Genomic DNA, 23,144 nt, shown 5'->3' with positions numbered 1-23,144 from the left:
CTGAATGTAGAACCAGGAGTAACCCCTGAGCACTGCCAGGTGTGACCCAAAAATGAAAATAAATAAATAAGTAAATAAATAAATAAATAAAAATAAAAACAAAGTTCCAGAAGCCATGTGATCAGAGAGCTGGCAGGTGGGGGGAACGTGAAAGGCTCCACGCAGCTGTGGCTGCTTCAGCCACGAGGAGAATTTCCAGCATCCCAAGTCTGAAACAACCCCAGGAACCACACAAACATACAAACTAGTCGGAACCAAAATCACAAGCCTTCGGGAACCGCAAAACATCTGCCCCAGAACTCCTGCATTGGTCCAGAGAGCTAGAAACTTGGGGACCCCCCTGGCTCTATGACAGCATGGGGGGCTGTGAGCCCAAACTCTCTCAAGACTCACAAGGCCCTCCCCAGCCCTCTCCTTTCTTCCTCCTCTTGCTGTGTCTCTGGCCCTATGGCCATCACACCACGGGCACCTGCTGGGCCCTCTAGGGAACATGCTTAGAGCACATTATGGTCCCTCCTCCTCCTTCCCCCACTCTGCTCCCTGCCTCCTTCCTCCCACTCTTTCCAGCTCAGCTTGCTCAGCAGACCTGTCACTTCCGGAGCTGTCTCATTCTGTCTGTCGCTTGCTTGTCCCCCCACCCCTCATCACACCATCTGCATCACCAGAGCACGTGAGTGGGAGCGGAGTTGGGTGCTGCTCACTCGGCAGCCACAGTTGCTAGAATAGAATTGGCTAACTGGTCGACCCCTGTTGCTGGCAGTTTCAGAAATTTCCTGAGTGAGTGAGTGAGAGAGAGAGAGAGAGAGAGAGAGAGAGAGAGGAGAGAGAGACATAGAGAAAGAGAGGAGAAAGAGGAGAGAGGGAAAGAGAAGAGAGGAGAAAGGAAAGAGGAGAAAGAAGAGAGAGGGAAGGAGAGAGAAGAGGGAAAGAGGAGGGAGAGAGAAAGAGAGGGAAGGAGAGAGGGAAAGAAAAGAGAGAGAAAGAAGAGAAGAAAGAGGAGAGAGGGAAGGAGAGAGGAGAAAAAGGGAGGAGAGGGAGAGAGGGAAGGAGAGAGGGTAGAGGCGAAAGAGAGGAGAGAGGAAAAAAGGAGAGATGAGAGAGGGAAGAAAGAAGGGAGATGAGAGAAAGAGAAAAGAAAGAGGAGAGAGTCAAAGAGGAGAGGACAGGGAGAGAGGGAGGGAGAGAGATCTTTTTTGCTTATTTGGTTTTGGGTGACACCCATTAGTGTTCAGGGGTTCTTCCTGGCTCTGCACTCAGGGATCACTCCTGGTGGCACTTAGGGGACCATATGGGATACCAGGGAAGTTCTCCAGGTGGGCCACATACAAGGCAGCTGCCCACCCATTATAACTATTGCTCCAGGCCACCTACAGTTGGGGCCTGCTTGCCAGGAGAAGCAAACTAGTGACAAGTCAAAGGGATCTCCCAGTCCCATTTCTGGGGCCCTGCAGAGGAAGTCCCCCACTGCTTTTCCTTCCATCACCCCCTGTTGACCCCCTAGGCAGGGGTCCCAGGGACTTGACAGTGCTAGGGCCTGGGTCACCTTCAGATGACAAACCAGGGTCTGGAACTGTCTGAAGGTCCCAGGACCTTCTTAATGTCCCTGAAACAGGGCTCACTGTGCATCTCAAGCTGGAATTTGGACTCTGCAGCCCAGGTGTTACGTGGCAACGCTCTGGGGGCAAAAGGCTCCCTCTGTCTCCATCCAGTCGGAAGCAGAAAACTTCTTCGAGTAAAGTGGGGAGAGGAGGGACCATAAGTGTGCCATAAGGGCGGCTGGAGATAGCACAGTGGTAGGGCATTTGCCTTGCACGAGGCTGACCAGGGAGGGACCCGGTTGGATTTCCCGGCAACCTATATAGTCCCCCAGCCTGCCAGGGGCAATTTCTGATCAGAGCCAGGAGTAACCCCTGAGCACTGGGTGTGGCCCAAAAACAAACCAATCAATCAATCAATCAAGTTAAAAAAAAAGAAAGAAAGGAAACGGTAGGAAGGTCGGAAGCTGCTGCAAAGCACATTACTCCGTGAAATAAACCAAAAAAAAAAAAAAGCCCCAGAATTTGAGAGAAATGCCTGGGCCCCTCTACGGCTCTTTCCTTACTATCCCCACCTGGGCTGGGAGTCTCTGGACCCCCACATCTAGCTCTGCAGCAATGCTGCCGCCCCGAAGTGCCTCTTATGCTAGCTGTGATCTGCACAGCCAAAGGTCATTTCTTCAGGCCCTGCCTGTCTCGCGGAAGAAACCTGGGGGGCCTGCAGCTCTCTCTTCCCACCTACCAGCTCTCTGCCTTCCCCTTGCCAATTAAGAGCCTCCCGGGCTCAGCCAGAGGCAGCAAAACAAGGCAGTTAGTCACTTCGCTTCCTTTCTCAGCGCCAATCACAGGCGTGGCGCCTTTAATAACGGCTGTCAAGGCAACGGGAAGCCAGGCCCAGCTAGGGCAGCGAAACCAAATTAAGAGGTGGGGGCAGTGAAAAGGAAAGGGAGCAGGGAGAGGAGGAGGGCAGGCAGAGATCAGGAAGAGTCAGGACTGGGTTTCCATGGAGGAAAACAGGCCCTGATGGTACCAGGCTGACTAGAGAATAAAGAACTGGGGGACAGTGTCTCTCTTGAGATATGCTCTTGCCACATCCCTGTCCACCCTCTAGCCACAAGGTCTCTGAATAAACCATTCCTTGAGCCAAGATGGTTTGCCCTGTATCTCTTGTCACCCTATTCCTTCACCTGCAAGGCCTTCTGAAATGAAGCTTCCTCCAGGAAGCCTTCTTGGGCACATGGTCATTTCTCCCTGTCCTGTATTTCATGGCACCAAGTGCCTCTCCTTCAGCCCTTTATGCACAGCCATTAATTATCCTCCCAATTACATCCGGGGCACCCGTCAGGTCTCTAGCGCACTAGAATGTCAGCCCCAGGAGAGCAGGGCATAACTTGTCCACCAGAACCAGGGTTTGGTTGAGCAACTAACTTACTCTCTCCTTTCCTCCTTCCTTCCTTCCTTCCTTCCTTCCTTCCTTCCTTCCTTCCTTCCTTCCTTCCTTCCTTCCTTCCTTCTTCCCTTCCTTTCTTCCTTCTTCCCTCCCTCCTTCCCTCTCTTCCTTCCTTCCTTCCTTCTTTCCTTCCTTTCTTCCTACCTTCCTTCCTCCACCCCCCACATGCATGAGTGCTCTGGGCTTATGGGGTGCTGGGGATAGAACCCAGGTTGTCTCTGTGCAAAGCAAGCACCTACCTAACCTGCTATATACTATCTCTCGGCCTGCAGGCTGGTGGTACTCAAAAGCCACACCCACATCTGGCTCCAGGGCCATGTTCTCCATGACACTGGTACTAAGAGCACTAGGGGCCAGGCCCCATAGTGATCCAGAGGCACTAGGGCCACCCCTGGCAGTGCTCAGTTGCCATAAAGTGCTAGGGAGAAGCCCTGGTGCTCTCTCTGGCTCTCCAGAGAGCCACTGTGGCCTGTCTTGTGGATACTGGCTTATCCTGGCCCCCTCGCAGCCCCCAAACCTCTGTAGACTCAGTGACTGCAGGGGTTTCAGTGACCTGCCTGGGTTCGTGTGGGTGTGGATGGGTAAGGCACTGCTCCAGAAAGAAGGGTGCAAAGGGCCTTTAGGTGGGGTTCAGTCTGGTGGGGATGTGCAGAGAGGAGAGACATGATTTGGCCCTTCCATACTCCCAGATTTCAAGGCAAGCATTTCTTCCACCATTAAGGACAGATTCTACTTCTGGGGTATGGGGCTAGCCTACAGACATGGACAGATGGGAAGGAGAGAGGAGGTGTAGCGAGCACGAACTTGCCACCAGTCCTAGGGCACCCATGCTGAAAGGGGGACACACAGACACAACACTGGACCCCATTTCATTTCCTTGAAACACCCCGGATGCTCTAGGCCCAATTTCTCCTCCGTAGAAGGCGGAAATTGCTCTGTGCTTTCGAGCAACTCACACCTTGTCTCCAAGCCTCAGTTTCTCTGTCTCTGACCTGGGCATCTTCTTGGGCACAGACTGCAACACACAGAGTAGCTCTTGATCATGGGTGCTACAACTGCAAAGATGTCCATGACCAAGCGATGTGGGGTTTAGAACCGCCACTCCGGAAGCCCCAATCCTGCCTCAGGTGGTAGGTGGGCGCCTGAGGACCCCCTGCTCTTGGGTGCCAAGTTCCACCTCGGCCTCACCAAGCAGCAAGTAGGATGCCAAGAAGACTTTCCAGCCACTCAGGAGGTGGCAGAAGATGACATGGCAGGCCCAGATTGGAAGTAGACCCCAGGAAACTCTGCTCCAGGCATGGGGAGCTCAAAGGAGGACCAGGCCCTGTCCAAGGTACTGGTGGGGAGATCTGGGCTGGTGCCCCAGTCAAAGCCCGGCCAGAGGAGGCAACACTGCCCCCTAGAGGCCTCACTGACTTAACTCTTTCACCTGACGCTTGGAACCTCAAATAGGCAGCCTTGGGGGGCTCAGAGGCCAAACAGGTTTGGCTCAACAAAGAAAACAAGTTTTTTTTGTTGTTTTGTTGTTTGGGGTCATGCCTGGCAGCGATCTGGGGTTACTCCTGGCTCTGTGCTCAGAAATCGCTCCTGGCAGGCTGGGGTATGTGTGAGGGGAAGAGACATCATATGGGATGCTGGGAATCAAACCTGGGTCTGTCCCAAGTCAGCTGCGTGCATGGCAAATGCCCTACCCCTGTGCTATCACTCCGGCCCAGAAGACAAGTTTTTAACCTGGAGATGGGGTGGTGCAGGGAGGGGCAGGGTGCTGGACACATGATCCAGAAGGATTTCTGTGTCTGACGGTACAGGGGAAGAAGGGTCGAGTCCACAGCTAGCTGTGCCCAGGGCTCATTCCTAGTTGTGCTCGGGGAAGCTTATGTGGTTCTGGGAAGCACCTGCCGTGGGATCTCCAGCCCCTCGACGTCTATTCAGGGCTCTGTAGGGCTCTCTGTGAGGGCTGAGCTCAAGCTCAAACCTTCGGGGTCTTTTGGCAGCATCTGGATGCTACACGCTTCATTCAGAAAGGTGAGATGGGAAAGCAGCTCTGGGGGTGTTTCTTTGCCCATCCTGGGTGTGTCACAGACAGACATCCCCCCCCCAACACATACACACACTGTGCAGAGTCAGCCCCTGGAGCCGTCTGTCTATTGCACCCTGTGGAGGGCTTGTCTGGGCCCTGGGAACACTGGTGCCAGATGGTGGCACCCCCATTATACTCGGGCACACTGAGACAAGCAGACCCATGGTGACAGGGTTTCAGAGAGGTCAGGGTGGCATGAGGAAGGTAGGCCGCACACACACATACACACACTCTCACGGCCTCACTCATTCACACCGAGGCTCTGTGCATCACATCTCACCATCTTACAGACTTGGCATCACATGTCACACACAATCATGGCCTCACTCACGGTGCACACACGACCCTGGACTCACGCATCCCACACGCCATCACAGCCTCACGCACTGTGCTACCCCAACCACCCCAGCCTGTTCATTCACACAGGCACAGACAAACACGGTAGCAGCCTCAGAAACACCCCGGGCCCTCTCCAGCGGGACACACACTCACAACCACAAATGCTCTATGCTCTCTCTCTCTCTCTCTCTCTCTCTCTCTCTCTCTCTCTCTCTCTCTCTCTCTCTCTCTCTCTCTCTCTCACACACACACACACACACACACACACACACACACACACACACCACCCAGAAGAACCGCTGGAAACCATCAGCACTTTCCCCTAAGGACTCCCTGAAGGCCCAGAGGTGCAGAGGGGGCCCCAGGGCCCAGAGGGGTCCCACGGGGCAGTCTATTCTCCCCTCCACCTGCACGAAGGTGAGTGAGCGTTCATGCTGGCACCAGGTTAGGGTGGGCTGCGGGGCCTTTCCAGGGCATAGGGTCCCCCCCCCAGATCCCCTGCTGCTGCGTAATTCCAAGGACTACGAACTGGGGGGGGGGGGGCGTGGAGGGCTTTACTCCCGGGAGCCCTCTCCCTTTCCCAACTTGGGCCTGCTAAGGAGACCCCTACCCAGAGTCCCCCACTGGGGCTTGCAGGTCCTCTGATGAAGGAGCCTTTCCCATTTGCTGCCGCCTCCCAACGGGGGGTCCTAAGAGGCACGCTCAAGCCCTCCACCCCGCACAACAAGAGACCCTGGCAGCAGCGCAGAACGAGCTTGCCTTCCAGACCAGGCCCCCCCAAGGTCCCCCGGGGTCCTCTCCCCCCAGGTCAGCCACCTGGAGCCCTGCGGGTGGTAGCAAGCGCCCAAGAAGGGGAGGAAGACCCACAGAGCCACCGAGGCCGGCTGGGGCCACCTCTGCCGGTGCCATCTCTACCCCGGGGGCCACCTCTGCCGGGACTACCTCTACCCCCCAACCCCATGCACCCACCTACCTCCTTCTTGACGTTGCGCAGCAGCCTCTGCCGGGTCTCCGCCTCTGTAGGACGAGACGGGCCGCTGAGCGCGGCCCGGGGGCTGGACCCAGGCCGCCCCTCTGCACCCCGCGCCCCCTTCCCCGTGGGCCCCGAAGCCATGGCTCGGCTCCGCTCGGCTCTGCACGGCTGGGATCGCCTGGGCTCCCGGCTCCAGCTCCGGCTCCGGCACCGGCTCGGGCTCCGGCTGGGCGAGCGGCGGGGCGGAGCCTGCGCAGTGGCGTCAGCGCGCGCCAAGCGGGAAGGCCCGGGGCACCGCCTTGCAGTGCGGCCAGGCTGCCGGCAGGTGTCGCCACGCACCCCGCAGCCAGCCACCCCAATGATAGAGGCCGGTCGCTTAACTCAAGTTCTGTCTTGTGCCCGGTTCCCCTTTCCTCTTTTTCTTTTTCTTTTTCTTTTTCTTTTTCTTTTTCTTTTTCTTTTTCTTTTTCTTTTTCTTTTTCTTTTTCTTCTTCTTCTTTTTCTTTTTCTTTTCTTTTTTCCTTTTCTTTTCTTCTCTTTTTTCTTTTCTTTTCCTTTCTTTTCCTGCCTTTTCTTCTTTTACTTTTTTCTTTTTTCTTTTGGTTTTTGGGTCACACCCAGCAGCGCTCAGGGGTTACTACTCCTGGCTCTACACTCAGAAATCGCTCCTGGCAAGCTCGGGGGACCATATGGGATGCCGGGGTTCAAACCACAGCCCTTCTGCACGCAAGACAAACGCCTTACCTCCATGCCATCTCTCCAGCCCCTCTTCTTTTCTTTTTTCTTCTTTTCTTTCCTTTCTTTCTTTTCTTTTCTTCTTTTATTTTTGTTTTTCTTTTCTTTCTTTCATTTTCTTTTCTTTCTTCCTTTCTTTTTATTGTGGGAAGGAAGCTTTATTTAAAACAACCTGAAAAAGACTTCAGGGTTGGGTGGGTGGGGTGGGAAGCTTGCAGTCATATATCAGCTCAGCAATCTCAGCCCAGTGTCCTACCCACTTTCTGCAGATCGGTGCAACCCATCAGTCTCCTCTTCAGGGTGTAACTAAAAAAAAAAAAAAAAAAAAAACTGCTTAAAAATGCTCAGGATGGGGCCGGGCGGTGGCGCTAAAGGTAAGGTGCCTGCCTTGCCTGCGCTAGCCTTGGACGGACCGCGGTTCGATCCCCCGGTGTCCCATATGGTCCCCCAAGCCAGGAGCAACTTCTGAGCTCATAGCCAGGAGTAACCCCTGAGCGTTACCGGGTGTGGCCCAAAAACAAAAAAAAAAAATAAAAATAAAAAATGCTCAGGATGGTGCTCGCTTCCGCAGCACATATACTAAAATTGGAACGATACAGAGAAGATTAGCATGGCCCCTGCGCAAGGATGACACGCAAATTCGTGAAGCGTTCCATATTTTTAAAAGAAGTTGAAAAAAAATGCTCAGGATGGGGGCCGGAGAGATAGCATGGAGGTAAGGTGTTTGCCTTGCACGCAGAAGGACGGTGGTTCGAATCCCGGCATCCCATATGCCCGCCCCTCCCCCAACCTGCCACAAGCGATTTCTGAGCGTAGAGCCAGGAGTAACCCCCGAGTGCTGCTGGGTGAGACCCAAAATAAACAACAGAAAAAAAGTGCTCAGGATGTCTGTTATTCAAACAGCCTGTTTCAGGAAAGAGGACACTCGAGTCAACTTAAGTGAGAGAATATGCCTAATTGTTAAAATAAATATTTTGTTGAAAATACATAACTTTCTTTACATTTTAAAAAGAGTCACAGAGCTTCCATGTGAAGCAGCTGATTGGAATCAGGGGTCTCCGTTTGCGGCCCTCCGTACATTTTGTGGCCCTGCCCTAGAGGAATCTTTTTTTGTTTTGTTTTGTTTTAGTTGTTTGGGTCACACCCCCCAATGTTCAAGGCTTACTACTGACTTTGCACTCAGGATCACCCCGACTTTGCCTCCTGCGGCCCCCAGGTAAATTGAGTTTGAGACCCCTGGAAAGATCCTATCTCTCCTTCATAGAACTGGATTGCATGCCATGATTCTGCATAGCTAGTCAACTGGTACATTATCCCATTGCTTTTGTTGTGCTGGCTGGACTGGCATCTGTGATGTAGCCAAATAAATAAGATTTCTATGCAACACGTGCTGGTACTGGCAGATACATGCATGGCAAGTAAGTGAGCTTTCTAGGATCCATCACTCAAGATTTCTAGATCCAGACAGCTGCTGCATCATAGGACAGGCTTTCTGGTGATTAGGGCAGGCGTGGGGAACTTACTGGAAGCATTCATTTGCCCTTCCCTTGTTCTGATATTCAATGATACAATGGATCAGTTGGTCATTTTCTTCCAGGAGCCATTGTATAGTCTCCTGGGTGACTTTTGCCTTGCCTCTCATTCAGTCCAATACGAATGCCACCAACATCCCAGGAAGCCAAAACAAACAGCTTTATTCCCCTTCTCCTTAAATAAACACAGTTGCTACCTTGATAACTGTCCTCTACCCTCCTTCTAATGAAATTGAATTTTTACAGGTGATGCAAGACATCCATGTCCCTCTATGGTCCTTGGATTCTTCAATATTTTCAAGGATTAAAGTGTTGAGTAATAAAGATGCTCAGACTCAGAGTTAGAAAGTAGAGACATTTATTGGAAAGTAGAAGCAAAAGAAACTCCCCAGCCAGGGAGGAGCTTAGTATCAGGCAAAGTGGAGTCTGGCTCATTTTGTTTTATTTTGTTTTGTTTTTAATAGAAAAACTGGGTCTTGTCAGGTGATAAGACTGTTACAGAGAATGAGAAGATTTTACAGAACAGTCTGGCTAGTTTAAGGACTTTGGGGTTCTCTATTTGGCCATTTGTTTGGGTATTTTCTCTTTTCTCTTAGTTTTCTGTGAGCCTAAAATCTGGGACAGATTCTATGATCTTAGGAAATGGTTAGTTTCCCATTCTCAGAAAGAGACCAGACTTTTGCTGGAATGCTTAAAATGTTTAAAATGTGGAATGGAGATAGCTAACATGGAGCTGCTCACAGCATCTGTCAAGGGAAACTGAGGCCTCTAATTTTACAGTCAAGAATACCCCTGCCTGTGGCCAGTCCTTTCAAGGAGGTGCCATCTTGGGTCAGACTTGATTGGCCCAAGACAAATAGCACCATGCCTACAGTAGTCTCTTCTCTGCTTCCTTCCATTCTTCCTGTTGCCATGACTGATTGTCACAGAACACACATCTCACTGTGGTGCTTGCACGTCTAGTCACACATAGTTTCCTGTTGCTTGTACACTTGGCTGTGGTCCTCACCCAGTGTCCTTCCCCTTTAATCAGCTTTTGCTTCTGTGATCCCCTGGCTTGAGCTCTTTAGTGGAGGTGCTCCTACATTCTGTGTAGGAGTGTTCAACAGGGGTGGGGGGAGTCAGTGTACAATTTCTGCCAGTTGTAAGGACTTGTACTCCTTGGCCTACATACTCATGTGTTTTGGGGGTAGTGGTGGTGGTGAGACTCTCTGCAAGTACTCAGGAAGCTGGGGGTCATTCACAGTGCTACTTGGCCAACTGGGCTAGATTGTTCAATGGAGGGCCTGGAATGAGATGCCAATTAGATTCAGCAATCCTAAGGCCACACCCCACAATGGTTGGGGGACCATGCAGTCCTAGAATCAAATTCAGATCCTTGCAAATATACCACATGTATCCCTGACCCCGGAGCTATCTCCTTGATGCCTCACATAATTTTTTTTTGGGGGGGGGGGTGTTTGGGCCACACCCGGCAGCGCTCAGGCTATCTGCTCAGAAATAGCTCCTGGCAGGTATGGGGGACCACATGGGACACCGGGATTCGAACCAACCACGTTAGGTCCTGGATCGGCTGCTTGCAAGGCAAACACCGCTGTGCTATCTCTCCGGCCCCTGCCTCACACAATTTTAAGTGTCCTCACCTTCCTGTGGTGTGGTTCACACACACCTGGCTGCAGTGTGGCAATGAGTCCAGTATCCGAGCAAGCTGAAAGGGGGCAGTGTTAACTGCAACTTAGTCTTTTTATCCCAGGAGCTAAAGTCAAAGAGATCCCCCTACCAATTCCCCTTTATGTCTCATCACCTTAAATTGGGTCCTGTGATTATTTTCACTAAATGGGAGAGATGTTGGAGTACTGAGAAGCTGCTAAAGAGGAAGATGATTTTGCAGGTTAGATGTAATCAGCCTTTGTTCAACAGCTGGCGTGGGCCACCTTTCCGGAGAAATATCTGGGGATCTCATTGCAGACCAGGCACCTGATTCATTAATGCTGGCTTCTCATGGGCTTTTGCGAGAGACTTGTCGGCAACAGAAAGGTCCCAGGTCTCAGGGAAGGCCAGAGCAGAGCAAAGTCTGTAGGAAAGGTCATGAGTGAGTGGTTGGAGTATAGGAGTTTTCTGAGTCATCTCTCAGGATTGGAGCAGGAAGCTTTGTTTAGACCCTTCCCCAACTCTTGGCTTACCCCGATGATTCTCATGTCTATAATAAAGTTCTCTTGTCTCTAAGCCAAGACTTACCTTTATTTAATCATCATAGTGGGTGTAAAGGGGAATGTCACTGTGAGTTGCATCACATAGTGCTAGTGATAGATGATGTTGGACATCTTAGCATGTGCTATTAAGCCTGTTGAGAGAATCTTCACTGCAATCTCTTGCTCTTTTAAAATGATATTGTTTGCCCTTTTGTCAGTGAGCCCTACAAATCCTCCGTGTTTCCTGGTACTTATCCATGCATGATCTGAACTTATTCTACCAAGAGCAGTTCATTTTTCACACTGCAGATAACTGGAGCAGAGGCTTTGAGGAATGTGACAATGTGACTCAGAGACAATTCAGAACCAGCCATACGTACTTTGGACAAAGAGGCCTCTGAAGGGAGGGGCCATTAGGAGAAAAGTAGTGGCTCCCCTGAAGGATAAGATTCTATGCAGTCTCTTGGCCCACAGCTACAGCTAGCACCAGCATGTTAGGAATTTTTTTTTTGGGTGGGGGATAGGAGGGTGGGTCATACCTGGCAGCTCAGGGGTTACTCCTGGCCCTGTGCTCAAAAATCAGTCCTGGCAGGCTCGGAGGAGCATATAATATACCAGGGATTGAGCCTGGGTCCATCCCAGGGTCAGCCACGTGCAAGGCAAACACTCTGCTACTGTGCTATCATTCTGGTCCGCATAGTAGAAATTCTGTACAAATTTTATGATCAGATAAATTGCAGTCTCTGAGTTATGATTCTTTTTGGGGGGGAATTTTGGGCCACACCTGATGATGCTCAGAGGTTGCTCCTGGCTATGCACTCAGAAATCACTCCTGGCTTGAGGGACCATATGGGATGCTGGGGATCAAACTGAGGTCAGACAGTCCTGGGTCAGCCATGTGCTTTGGGGTTCATTTTGGATTGATATTTGTGCAGTTGTGACTTGGCTGGGTGAAGTTCTGTGGCTGTTGTTGGACACCTAGAATTTCTACCTTAGGTTGAATTCCAAGTTATCATGAAGATCACAAATGTAGAAACCTAAATCAAGAGCAAACAGGTCCACAAATGTTTTTTCATAGCATAGCATAATGCATTACCTTTGATTCGATTCTCCTTAAATAGTCATACTTATTTCTAAATCTGAGTCTTTGTGAATATGTTTTCTAAATTTACATGAACCCAAGCTCCATCCAGCCTCTTTATTCAATTTTCCCCGTGCTCTAGAACTTCTCTGGCACTATACTTTGGGAGGTAGGAGATGAGGTGGCCCTAATCTAAAGTTCCCTTACCTTGAGTCTCCACTGCATCATTTTTTTTATTGATTCCTTTCCACTGTCTCTTGTGGTAACTATATATGTCATTTATATCACTAAATCGTGACCTTCTTGGCAACTACATTTCATTCTCAGAAGGTCCCATGTTGGAATGACTGACCATTATTGCAAGAAATGGGGAGGGAAGTAACAGAATGCAAGAAATGTTTATACAAAGTTTATAGATTAGTCCTCAATGGTTGTCAACAGGGAAACAGTGAAGGAAAAGGGAAAGGTCATTAGCTAGCACAGCAGTTAGGCCACACTCTAGACCTACTAGATTCCTGCTACTAAATGGTTCCCTGACGTCACCAGGTACAATCCTAGAGGACTCTGTGTAGTGGCAGGCTTTATGTACTACCAGAGGCCCCCTCGCATCCTGGGGGTGACCCAGATCACTCTGGTACCACAAGACCCAAGAGCACTATCATCTTGCATTGAATTATGGGCTCTATTAGTCATCAATCCCAGGTGGGGCTCCCAGGCCTTTGAACCTTCCTACCAAATAGAACAGCAGGTAGAAGTAATACAGAGAATAAATCAATGGTTTTAAAGAAAGGAAACAGCTCATAAAGGGAGCAGCATGGATGACGGAAAATGATCAGATAATGATGTAGAAAGTCCTTGAGAGACACAGAGAATAGATGTGATCAAAAGGAGATACAGGCTGAGGACTGGCCTTTGAGCTCATTTTCAGAATGATAGAAAATAACTGAGGATAGGGGCCAAGCGTGTGTGTGTGTGTGTGTGTGTGTGTGTGTGTGTGTGTGTGTGTGTGTGTGTGTATGTGCACCACATGCATGTGCCTGTGTGTGCAGCCCTTAACAAAAGATTCAAACCTAAATTTTCTAGATAAAATAGGAGGAAAATAAGAGTTTCTGCTAAAAGTTAAAAACAAAAGAAGCCTCATATAATAAGAGGACCAGGGTGAAAACTGGACCAGACACACACAAGGGGGAATTATTAATTAGACTAGAGAAGGGGCCAGAGCAATATCACAGTGGTAGGACATTTGCCTTGCATGCAGTTGATTCAGGACAAATGGTGTTTTGAATCCCAGCGTCCCATATGGTCCCCCAAACCAGGAGAGATTTCTGAGCACATAGCCAGGAGTAACCCTCGAGCATCACTGGATGTCCACCCCCCCAAAAAAATTGGACTAGAGAATCCTACAGGTGAGATATGGAGGAGGAAGGTCTGAACCCCCAAAAGGGGATTCAAGGTCATGTCTATTATACTGTCTGCATCCCTGAACCCCCAAACTGTGCTTCTAAGTTTCCTAGTCTTTCATCTGCCCTAACATGTGCTGGTCTTGTCAGTGTTATTGCTGTTGTATTATGTGATGGCTTTTTAATATATTTTGTCATCCTCATCATTTATCAAGAGTCAGTGACAGGTTACTTTTCAGCATGGAAGTGAGAATCAGGCCTCTCAAGGCTGCGTTAGTTAGGCAGAAACTTGAATCAGGAGCCGAAGTGATAGTACAGTGGATAGGGCAACTTGCCTTGTGTGTGTCTGAAGTGAGTTTTATTCCCAGTAGTCCAAGGGTCTCAAACTCAATTTACCTGGGGGCCGAAGGAGGCAACGTCGGGGTGAGGCAGGGTCGCATAAGGGATTTCACTTACCGAATATTCGCAATAAAAAATCACATTAGTAAGAAAGAAAATCGCAAAAAATTGCACTAAACATTTGCATAGTCCGAACGGAACTGCTCAGGGTATGCGAATGTTTAATGTGATATTTTTTTCTTACTAATGCGATTTTTATTGCGATTATTTGGTAAGCAAATAATCGCGAATACTGCGATATTGGAAGGCCATGGGCCACAAAATGTTGTACCGAGGGCTGCAAACAGCCCGAGGGCCGCGAGTTTGAGACCCCTGCAGTAGTCTTTATAGTCCCTGAGACTGCCAGGAGTGATCCCTAAGTGCAGAGTCAGGAGTAAGACCTAAGCACCACTAAGTGTAGCTCCCTTACTCTCCAAAAATGAAAATCCTCTGCACATGGAAACTTTTATGCTGAGTGAAATAAATCAGAGGGAGAGAGACATACACAGAATAGTTTCACTCGTCTATGGGTTTTAAGGAAAATAAAAGACATTATTGTAATAATGCTCAGAGATGAGGACCAGAAGGACCGGCTAAGGATATAAAGTTTACCACAAAGAGTGGTGAGTGCAGTTAGAAGAATAACTACACTAACAACTACCATGACAATGTTAATGAGTGAGAGAAGTAGAATGCCTGTCTTGAATACAGGTAGGGGATGGGAGAGAAGGGAGCTAGGGGTATTGGTGGTGGGACTATTGCACTGGTGAAGGGAGGTGTTCTTTTTGTGATTGAAATCTAACTATAGTCCTGTTTGTAATCATGGTGTTTAAGCAAAGATATACTTTTAAAAAATAGAAAATCCTCATTCACCCCAATTCATCACACCAGATAAGGTACAAAGGATTATTACCAATTTTTTTTTTATCCACTCAAATATTTTATGGGCCCTTTTTGGCTGGGATAAATAAAAGCCAACTTTCTAAGTTCATCTCGCTCACACAATTCTTTCTCTGTGAACAGCAAGAGACAGAAACTTGCTTTCCAAATAAGACACCTGGACCCTGCATGGGACAGAAAGCATGAAATTAGCCAGGGGAGACAGAGCTTCCCCTGAAAACTCTAAACCTTTTCTGTGCCCTGGAAGGCAAATCAGTGAAATGCTACTTTGCTTATCCAAGCCAACCAGGTATGTCTGTATAAAGACACATTTTTGTCTCTTCTCTCTCTGAAGTTTCCATCTCTTGTCTGCTAAATTCTTATAATACCCCTCAGGGCCTCCTGGGCATTACTGAGATTGACCTTGGAAGGTTCAGGTCGACTTTTACCCCTTCCCTTAACCAACTTGAAGTTTGAACAATCACAAAGAGGTGGCAAAATGTGGGTGTGTGTTAAGCTACCTCCTCTGTTTGCTGGCCTTAGGAATAAATAAATCCCTTCGAACCTGGACTCTGTTTGAAAGCAAGAGTCAGGAAGGATTTAGTGCTTGTAAAAGGGCATCTCCCAAAGCCTGCTCTCTTAGACTCTGGATTTTCTGCCTCTTTTTCTCCTTCATTTCCTTTCTAAATGTTTGGCAACTATTGCTGAGGGAGCCTGCACCATTGGGAGCAAGAGGACACCCATATACTTCTTTTAAAATATCTTTCAACATTACCTAGTCCTGCCCCTGCTCTGTTCTGCAGTGCATTGGCATGCAGGTTGCCTGGACCTGTGCAACTGAGCTCATGGCCTTTCCTGAGTGAAGTGTCCTTCGATAGGGGATCCCATGCAAAAGTGTAGCAGGGCTCTGAAGTTTGAACTTTTGAACTCTGGGACTCCTTCTGTTTAGGGGGGTGGGAGGGAGGGGTGAGAGAGAGAGAGAGAGAGAGAGAGAGAGAGAGAGAGAGCGAGAGAGGAGAAAGAAAGGAGAGAGAGGAGAAAGGAGAGAGAGGAGAAAGAAAGGAGAGAGAGGAGAAAGAAAGAAGAGAGAGAGGAGAAAGAAAGGAGAGAGAGAGGAGAAAGAAAGAAGAGAGAGAGGAGAAAGAAAGAAGAGAGAGAGAAAGAGAGAGAGAGAGTCGCATTGGGGCAGGAAATTGGTGGTTGGGCTATCTCCTGCAGGAATCCAATCTAGCCTTTTGGGTTTGTGGGCTGCCACTCTCTGTTTAGAGTTCCCTTGGGAACCCTCCAGGCAGTGACCTTGTGACTATAAAGCACCTCTCTTCCCTCATCAACACTCCACCTGCTGGAAGAGTACATTTGGAGAGACCTAACCCAGAGGACTACAAATGCCATACCCATGAGTGCCCTAAGTAAGAGAAGAGAAATGAGTCTAGAGAAATCTTTCCAGGTTTGTAGCTGCCCTTTGTTTGGTTAATTTAAACTTTTTGTTTTAGATTTTGGGCCGCAGCCAGCAGTGCTCAGGGTTACTCCTGGCTCTGCACTCAGAAATTACTCCTGACAGGCTTGGGAGACCATATGGGATGCTGGGGACTGAACCTGGGTCCATCCTGGGTCAATGGCATGCAAGGCAAAAACCCTACAGCTGTGCTACCACTCCAGCCTCCTAATTTAAATATTTTAAACACAACAAAACATTTGTTTATGCCTGGGGGATAGTACATCAGGTTGGAGTGCTTGCCTTGCATATGGCCAATCCAGATTTTATCCCTAGGATCATGTATGATCCCATGAACTCTTCTAGGAGTGATCCCTGATGGAAGAGCTAGGAGTAAGTCCTGAACAGTGCCAGGTGTGGGCATAAAACAAACAAACAAAACTTTATTTTTTATTACCAAGTATATTCCATAATTTGGATGCCAACATTTATTAGTTTGTCTAATAAGAAAAGAAGTCAGGTTATTTTCAGTTTGGGACTATTGTAAGTAAATCTGCTATGAGCATTCCTGTACAAGTCTTTGTATGACTGTTTTATTTTCGCTGCCAGGTGGCATTGTTAAAATTAATGTAGTTCATAGACACCTGATCCAGGTATTTTAGATCTTTAGAGTTATAGTATTTATTTGGATAAATGACAAGTTAACTCCAGATTCCATGATTTACTTTAAAAACATGCCTGGTTCCTGGACTGTTCCCTGAGGTTGCTCCACATGACAGACTGTTCACTCGAAGTTCTTGTGAGGCTGATGGAAGATCTCAGGCATCCGACACAGGTTAGTTTAAAAGAAGCAGAAAGACTCCTGGCTTTCTGGAGGGAGGGAGAAAAGAGAGAGGGGGACAGAAAGAGTGGGGAGAGAGAGAAAGAGAGAGAGAGCAATATTCTAGTGAGGGCAGTTCAATTATATCAGATTGAAGCTCAAATTCAGAAACATGGATCACAAATAAATATACTACAATTACTCTGTCTCAGTGACACTTTGGACTAAAAAGTTCTATAGATGGAGAAGTAGGAAAGTTTATCCTCTTCCTAGATCTGAGTAAGCTGTGTTTGAATCCCAGGACTGTGAGCAAGAGGACACAGCAGAACTTCCGACGGGGAACCCAACTTCTGAAACTGTTCCATTGACAATCTGACAAACAAGATGATATAATGACTTAATTGAAGTCTGGGGAATCTCCCAAATTAGATATTTCTCCTGGCAATCGACCAAGATGATTTGAGAACGTCCAGGGAATCTTTAGAAGTTCTTTTGCCTTCAAGGACATAAAAGATCTTCCTCTGAACACTGAAGTAGGCCGGGATACTTTCATCAGGAGGGTTTGCTGTCAGTCAGGATTCCAGGTGAGGATGTAAAATTGGACATTAAGTCCATTGAGGAGTGAGTTCATCTATAATAATGGAAACTTTAAACCAAATTAACACTGAATCCTGGAAAAGTTGGGTAACAGATGAAAACTTATAAGAATTTTCTACGGGAATATCAGTGTTGAGAAGTGCTGTGTGCCTTGAAGAGCAGGTTACAGTAGAGTTCAAATGTTACCATGAGTCATCTGACCAGTCAGCTTTCTCCTTCCACTGATGAACTGGAGAGTGACCAAGATAATGTGACAATATCAAAGGCCGTGTGATCTCTGGAATTAGGTATTTTGATGTAGAAGACCTAACAGTTTTTCCTCTAAATATTAAAATAGAACATGATACCTTGATTATGAAGTTGCTGGACTGGAGGGCAGCGAGGATGGTATGTATTCTGGAGCTTCTTACTTGTTTAAAAATATTAGGGTCAACTTGCAACAAACAGCTTAGTAAACTTTTACATATTAACCACATTTCAAGATACGAAAATTTTCACAAATTTTCTTTTAATTAAGGTTTTTTAAAGAAATTCTATTGCCATTTATTTGTATAATATAATAATTTAGGGGGGTGGAGAGATAGCACAGCAGTAGGGCATTTGCCTTGCACGCAGCAGACCAAGGACCAATGGTGGTTCCAATCCCAGCATCCCATAGGGTCCCCATGCCTGCCAGGAGCGATTTCTGAGCCCAGAGCCAGAAGTAACCCCTGTGTGCCACAGGGTATGGCCCCAAAACCAAAATATAAATATATATAATAATTTAAATAACATATGCATAATAGTAATATAAATACATTTATTCTAAAATGCATTTTATTCATTTCAATAAATAATATTAATATAAATAATATAATAATTTAATATTGTTAAATTAGTCATACCTGCCAAGCAAGGATCAGGCATGGGCAGGATGGGAAACTGAGGACAATGGTAAATGGTGGAGGATTTGTTACACTGGTGGTAGAATTGGAGTTGGAACATTAAATACCAAAAATAACTATATTAGGAGCAACTTTGTAAACCACGTGTTTAAATAAAGGAATTTATTAAAATAATATAAAATAAAAACATGTCTCGGTTCTGGAGCAATGGATAGAGAATTTTTTTCTTGCGGGGAGATGACTAGGTTCGATCCCCAGCATCCCAGAGCCTACCAGGAGTAATTTCTGAGCTCAGAGCTAGAAATAACCTCTGAAAGCCACCAGTTGTGGCTTAAATGACACAAAAAAGGGAAACAAAAACAAAAACATATTTGCCTCTAAAGATATAGAAATAGGTGAAACATCTTTTTCTACTGATAATTAGCTATCAGAGATAAACCATGTGATCCAAGCAGGAAAATAACTTAGTGCTGTGGGTCACTGATTTGGAGATTCAGAGAATAAGAAAAATTTTGAGTTTATTAGCCAGTGACTGCATTTGGGTCCCTGAACCAAATCATGCAGCCCTGACTGCACTTTCTCTCAGTTTTTTTTAAAGGGATTCAGATCACCCTTCTACCAGGATAAACAGAAGCAGATAAGCCATTCACATAAGCGTTGCAGTTCAACCAGAGTGTTCTCGAAAGGGCATATCACTGGTTGATGGATAAAGGTTACTTCTGGAGTCTATTTAAAGGTTAAAAATGGTGGTTATAGGACAAGATGGATGCCCAGGTGCTAAGTCCTTACATTCCCTCAATGGTTTTAGTACAAGAGTCAAATCATTGTCCCCTGTAGAGCCAAATTTCCCTCCACTAACTTCTCATTGAACTCACTAAGGTATCTGTACTGAGTATGGACCACCATCAGTTTGATGGAGTCCATCTGCGTTTGGATGGTTTTTAACAGGTAATTGGTCTTGCATGGACCCACAATAGTTAAATTACAGGAAGGGTGAGGGCTCCATAAACAGCTGAGAGGAAAGTGCTCAATCCAGGGGACACAAGTCAAGCATCCTCTGAAACCACCCTTGAGAATTTCCTTTCCTACTTTCTCTTCTCTAAGTATTTTATGACTAGGGTTAGTGATAGAGCAACCTCTTCAAATCCCACCCAAGAACTTTGACTACGTCCCAAGAACTTGTTGCAACAGGGCTCACCAAATCCACTCACATGCCCCCTAAATATTTCACTGCTTTAAAAATATTTCTTTTTAATTTTTGGTCCACATCAGGTGACACTCAGGGGTTACTCCTGGCTCTGTGCTCAGAAATCGCTCCTGATTTGGGGGACCATATGGGACATCAGAGAATCGAACCGCTGTTCGTCCTGGGTCAGCATCATGCAAGGCAAACACCCAACCACTGCACCATCTCTCCAGACCTGCTTTAAAATATTTTAAGGGAACATTGGGCAAAGAGTATTCTTCTGTAACTTCACACTAACAAAAGGACTATGGATACTGAATAAGGGGTGATCGCTCATACTATCTTAGGTTGATAAAAATGTTTTCTGGAATCAGATAATGGTGAGAATCATGAAACTGGCTATTGAATTGTATACTTTCAAAAGATTGAATCTATAAAATATGAGTTATATTTCAAATATGTAAGACTATGTGGTTAATGGTTATAGTCATTAACTATGTACTATGTACATAGTACAGGAATTAGGGTGTATGCCAAGGTTCCAGCTTTGGCAATATATATGACTCCCTGAACTTTGTTGGGTGTGGTCCTGGAGGTCCCAAGCATCAAGCATCACTGACTGGATCCCTGGTAAATTCTATTACTTAGGGTATGAGCAACTTATTGACCCCATTGACCAAGTGGGAGTAGCTGCAAGGCCCCTGAACACAATTTGTGAGGACCTGGTCATAGAAAGAATATGGTTATTAATATGTAATATTGTTTCTTTAAACATGGTACCTTGAATAAATTATAACTGATGTAATTACTCTTAAGTCAATTTGAAGATTGAATTCTCAAAACAGTTTAATGAAGGGGGTTAGTCAGGTTGATTGTTTTGAGATTTGACCCTGTTGGGTAGACAGAGCTCATTTTTATGTTCCTGATTGCTAAAAGCAGGCACTTTTGTTTCCTGAAGATCTATCCCCATATGCAATATTTATTTTATAGGGTTTTTTCTTTTCCCACGAATACTAGAGACTGTATTTGTAATGAAGTTGTACATATTTTTGGCACCAAAGAACAAGGAAAAGGTGTTAATAATATTTTTGCTAGGTCCAAATTGGATTCTTCTATCAGGAGACATTTTGAATCAAGTAGAAAGATTCATCTAGTAGTTTGGTGTTAACTTAAAATATCAACAGACCAATTTCTTGTCATTAATACCTTCTGAAGAGACAGGTAGAAAGACAGCACATCACAGTTACTTATGTTAAGGGTATTAATGGCTGCTGATTTGTAATTAAAATTGGACTCAAAAACCATGGCACTCTTTAGCCAAGGATGGCGAACACGCGGCTCCCGGCCAAAATAAATGTGGCTCTTTGCCTCTTATCATGATTTTGTATACCGTGGCTCTTGGCCAAGTTTGGATTTTGTTCTGCTGCTTCTGCCTAGGAGGGACCTCTGAGGAGAGATCTCCGAGCACGTAGTCCCGCCCCCAGGCTGCGTCATCCTGTCTCTCATCCCTCGGAAACCGTTGCACGGGCCAGCGAGCGGGGGATCCCTGTGGCACATGTTGGGTCACATCTTGCCGTCAGTTCTTAGTGTGGAGGACGCAGCACACCCTCACCATCACTGCAGGACTTTGACCCTCACTCAAAATGGCAAAATGCAATATGTGTTTAATAGATTATTGTTAAAATTATATGCTTTTGTGTGAGTGTTTGTCTGTTTTGGCAGGTCACAGCGTGGTGTGGCTCTCTGACTCTCACAGTTTAAAATGTTGGCTCTTCGTGTCGAACTTGTTCGCCACCCCTGCTTTAGGTTACTTAAACCTCTATCCTCAGTCTTTTTAAAAAAAGTTCATAAGACCCACAAAATATCATTATGTTAGGAGGCCCCAAATTAGCAAATAGCAAGGCCTGCTTGCAGGAAAGTGACTAGCACCTCTTAAGAGCTACTTCCATAAATAGTTTAATTATTACAAGTCTGGATGAATATGACAGGAGTTTGATACCATCTGCCTCCAGAGAGATCAGAGGAGAGGCTACTCAAAGGGATATTGGGCTGTTACTTGTTTTACTTTATGGGAAATAGTCTTATTCCTAGTAGTATTCACATTAGCATTGTGGAAGTGCAGGGCAGAGTGAAAGCTTGACATATATTTTTTGGTGCAAGGTTTTGGGTATGAAGTGACTTATCTGGAAGTGAGTATGGAGTATGAAGTGAGTGTTTTGGGTATGAAGTGAGTGAGTGAGTGATGGGTATGAGGAAGGGTATTAAGTGGGTTCCCAAAAGATAGAGACTTGTAATATCTGAGTCATGTCCTGGACACCAAAACCTAAGCCATTCTTAATTAACTTCTCCACATCTTGCCGTCCCAAGGTTTTTACACATAGTTCATGCCTGAATGACAATTGCTGGCTGTAAATAACCCTCCAAATACCCCTCAAAAAGAAAATCCCCAACCACTCCCTCCCTAGTGCTTGATGTTTCTCAACAGCTTTTCTGTGAAACTTCTAATTTAGGGGTGGACTGGGGGTGGTAAGCCCACCTGGTAAGAAAGAACCAGCTAACTGATCCCCTAACTGATTTGGAATCCAGGATGTTCCAGACCAACTGCCACAAGACAGTTCCACCAATATTAGTCGCTGCACCAACTGACTAAGCTCAGATGATGACCAGGGTGGATGTGGGGACTCAACCCAACAAGCTCCAGAAGCTTCCAGAGCCACCTAGTTAATGAAAGAACCAACTAGCAGTGTATTTGAATTAGGCCTGATTGAGGGCAGGGGAAGTTTGACTTTATTTCTTGGTCAGACTTGGGTTTCCTTCCTCATCAACAGAGCTGGAAGTCAGTAAATTCAAGAGGGACTTAGGAAGAGGAGGGGGGTTGTAATGGGGGATATACACAGATACTCTTCCATCACAATATGTGGTGACATGATTTTGTTTCAATGTGGGCAATATAAGGTGTTGACATAGCATATGACCAACAGGGTGGTGCCTGCTGGCTAGGGTGCAAATTCCCCATAAAAGCCACATGAACCTTAGAAAGTTGCTTAACCCTTTTGTCCTCAGTTGCCTGTTTGGGTGCCTGCAAATGATAATAGGGTTTCTTTCTTCATTTTATTTTATGAAACAAATATAAAAAAAATCTAGAAAAGACTAAAACAATGAACTGTCACTTTCTTAGTGCTCCAGAAGAATTGAACATTTCAATGTGGAGGAGGTTAAGTCAGGAATGTCATAGTGGCTGCCCCTGGAGAAGAGGTTCTGTAGATGACGTGGTCAAGGCTACTTCTTAAAGCCTTTCTATAGAACTAATGTTTTTCAGTCACAGCTTATAGAGAAAGGATCTCCTGTGATTTTCCCATCAACAACTCCTGGGGTGCCCAGAACAAGCTATGTGACCCATATTTTATGGACATGACAATGAAATTAAGAGGGTTGGGTGACTTGCCTGGATGGAGTCTTTCACTTGATGCTGATGACAGTTGGCACTGGGGCACTATCTGAATCTTCTGGGACAGGGAACTCTAAGCTCCCTGACTGAAGGACCCTTCAGTCCTCCTCAGTCATGAGCCAACGGTTAAGCTCCCCACACTCTTAGCCCCCAGGTTTGCTCCACTTAGTTTGCTCCAAGTGTCCCAGAGACTGAAGGAG

General features: G+C 46.7%; 1 protein-coding gene, 1 non-coding gene and 1 pseudogene across 4 annotated transcripts in view; 1 reads left to right on the top strand and 2 right to left on the bottom strand.

The window, feature by feature from the left end:
* Positions 1-6,557, bottom strand: part of SGSM1 (small G protein signaling modulator 1) — a 667,483-nt gene extending 660,926 nt beyond the window's left edge. For all 3 annotated transcript variants that reach the window (XR_007503136.1, XM_049788768.1, XM_049788767.1), the window contains exon 1: positions 6,378-6,557. Coding sequence is in view for 2 of the 3 variants with exons in the window: in XM_049788768.1 (XP_049644725.1) it covers positions 6,378-6,518 (141 nt within the window). In the remaining variant the exon portion in view is untranslated. The remainder of the gene's footprint in view (positions 1-6,377) is intronic.
* A 1,110-nt stretch (positions 6,558-7,667) lies between these two features.
* Positions 7,668-7,774, top strand: LOC126031532 (U6 spliceosomal RNA). Its single transcript, XR_007503368.1, has one exon. It is a non-coding gene; the product is annotated as a U6 spliceosomal RNA (small nuclear RNA).
* Positions 7,775-8,422: 648 nt separating this feature from the next.
* LOC126029778 (SS18-like protein 2) lies at positions 8,423-8,781 on the bottom strand (annotated as a pseudogene).
* Between the last annotated feature and the right edge of the window lie 14,363 nt (positions 8,782-23,144).

Source organism: Suncus etruscus, chromosome 15, assembly GCF_024139225.1.
Source record: "Suncus etruscus isolate mSunEtr1 chromosome 15, mSunEtr1.pri.cur, whole genome shotgun sequence".
In the NCBI taxonomy this organism is placed as follows: domain Eukaryota; kingdom Metazoa; phylum Chordata; class Mammalia; order Eulipotyphla; family Soricidae; genus Suncus; species Suncus etruscus.
The sequence above is the reverse complement of the archived record's forward strand: the minus strand, read 5'-3'. Positions and strand labels throughout refer to the sequence as shown.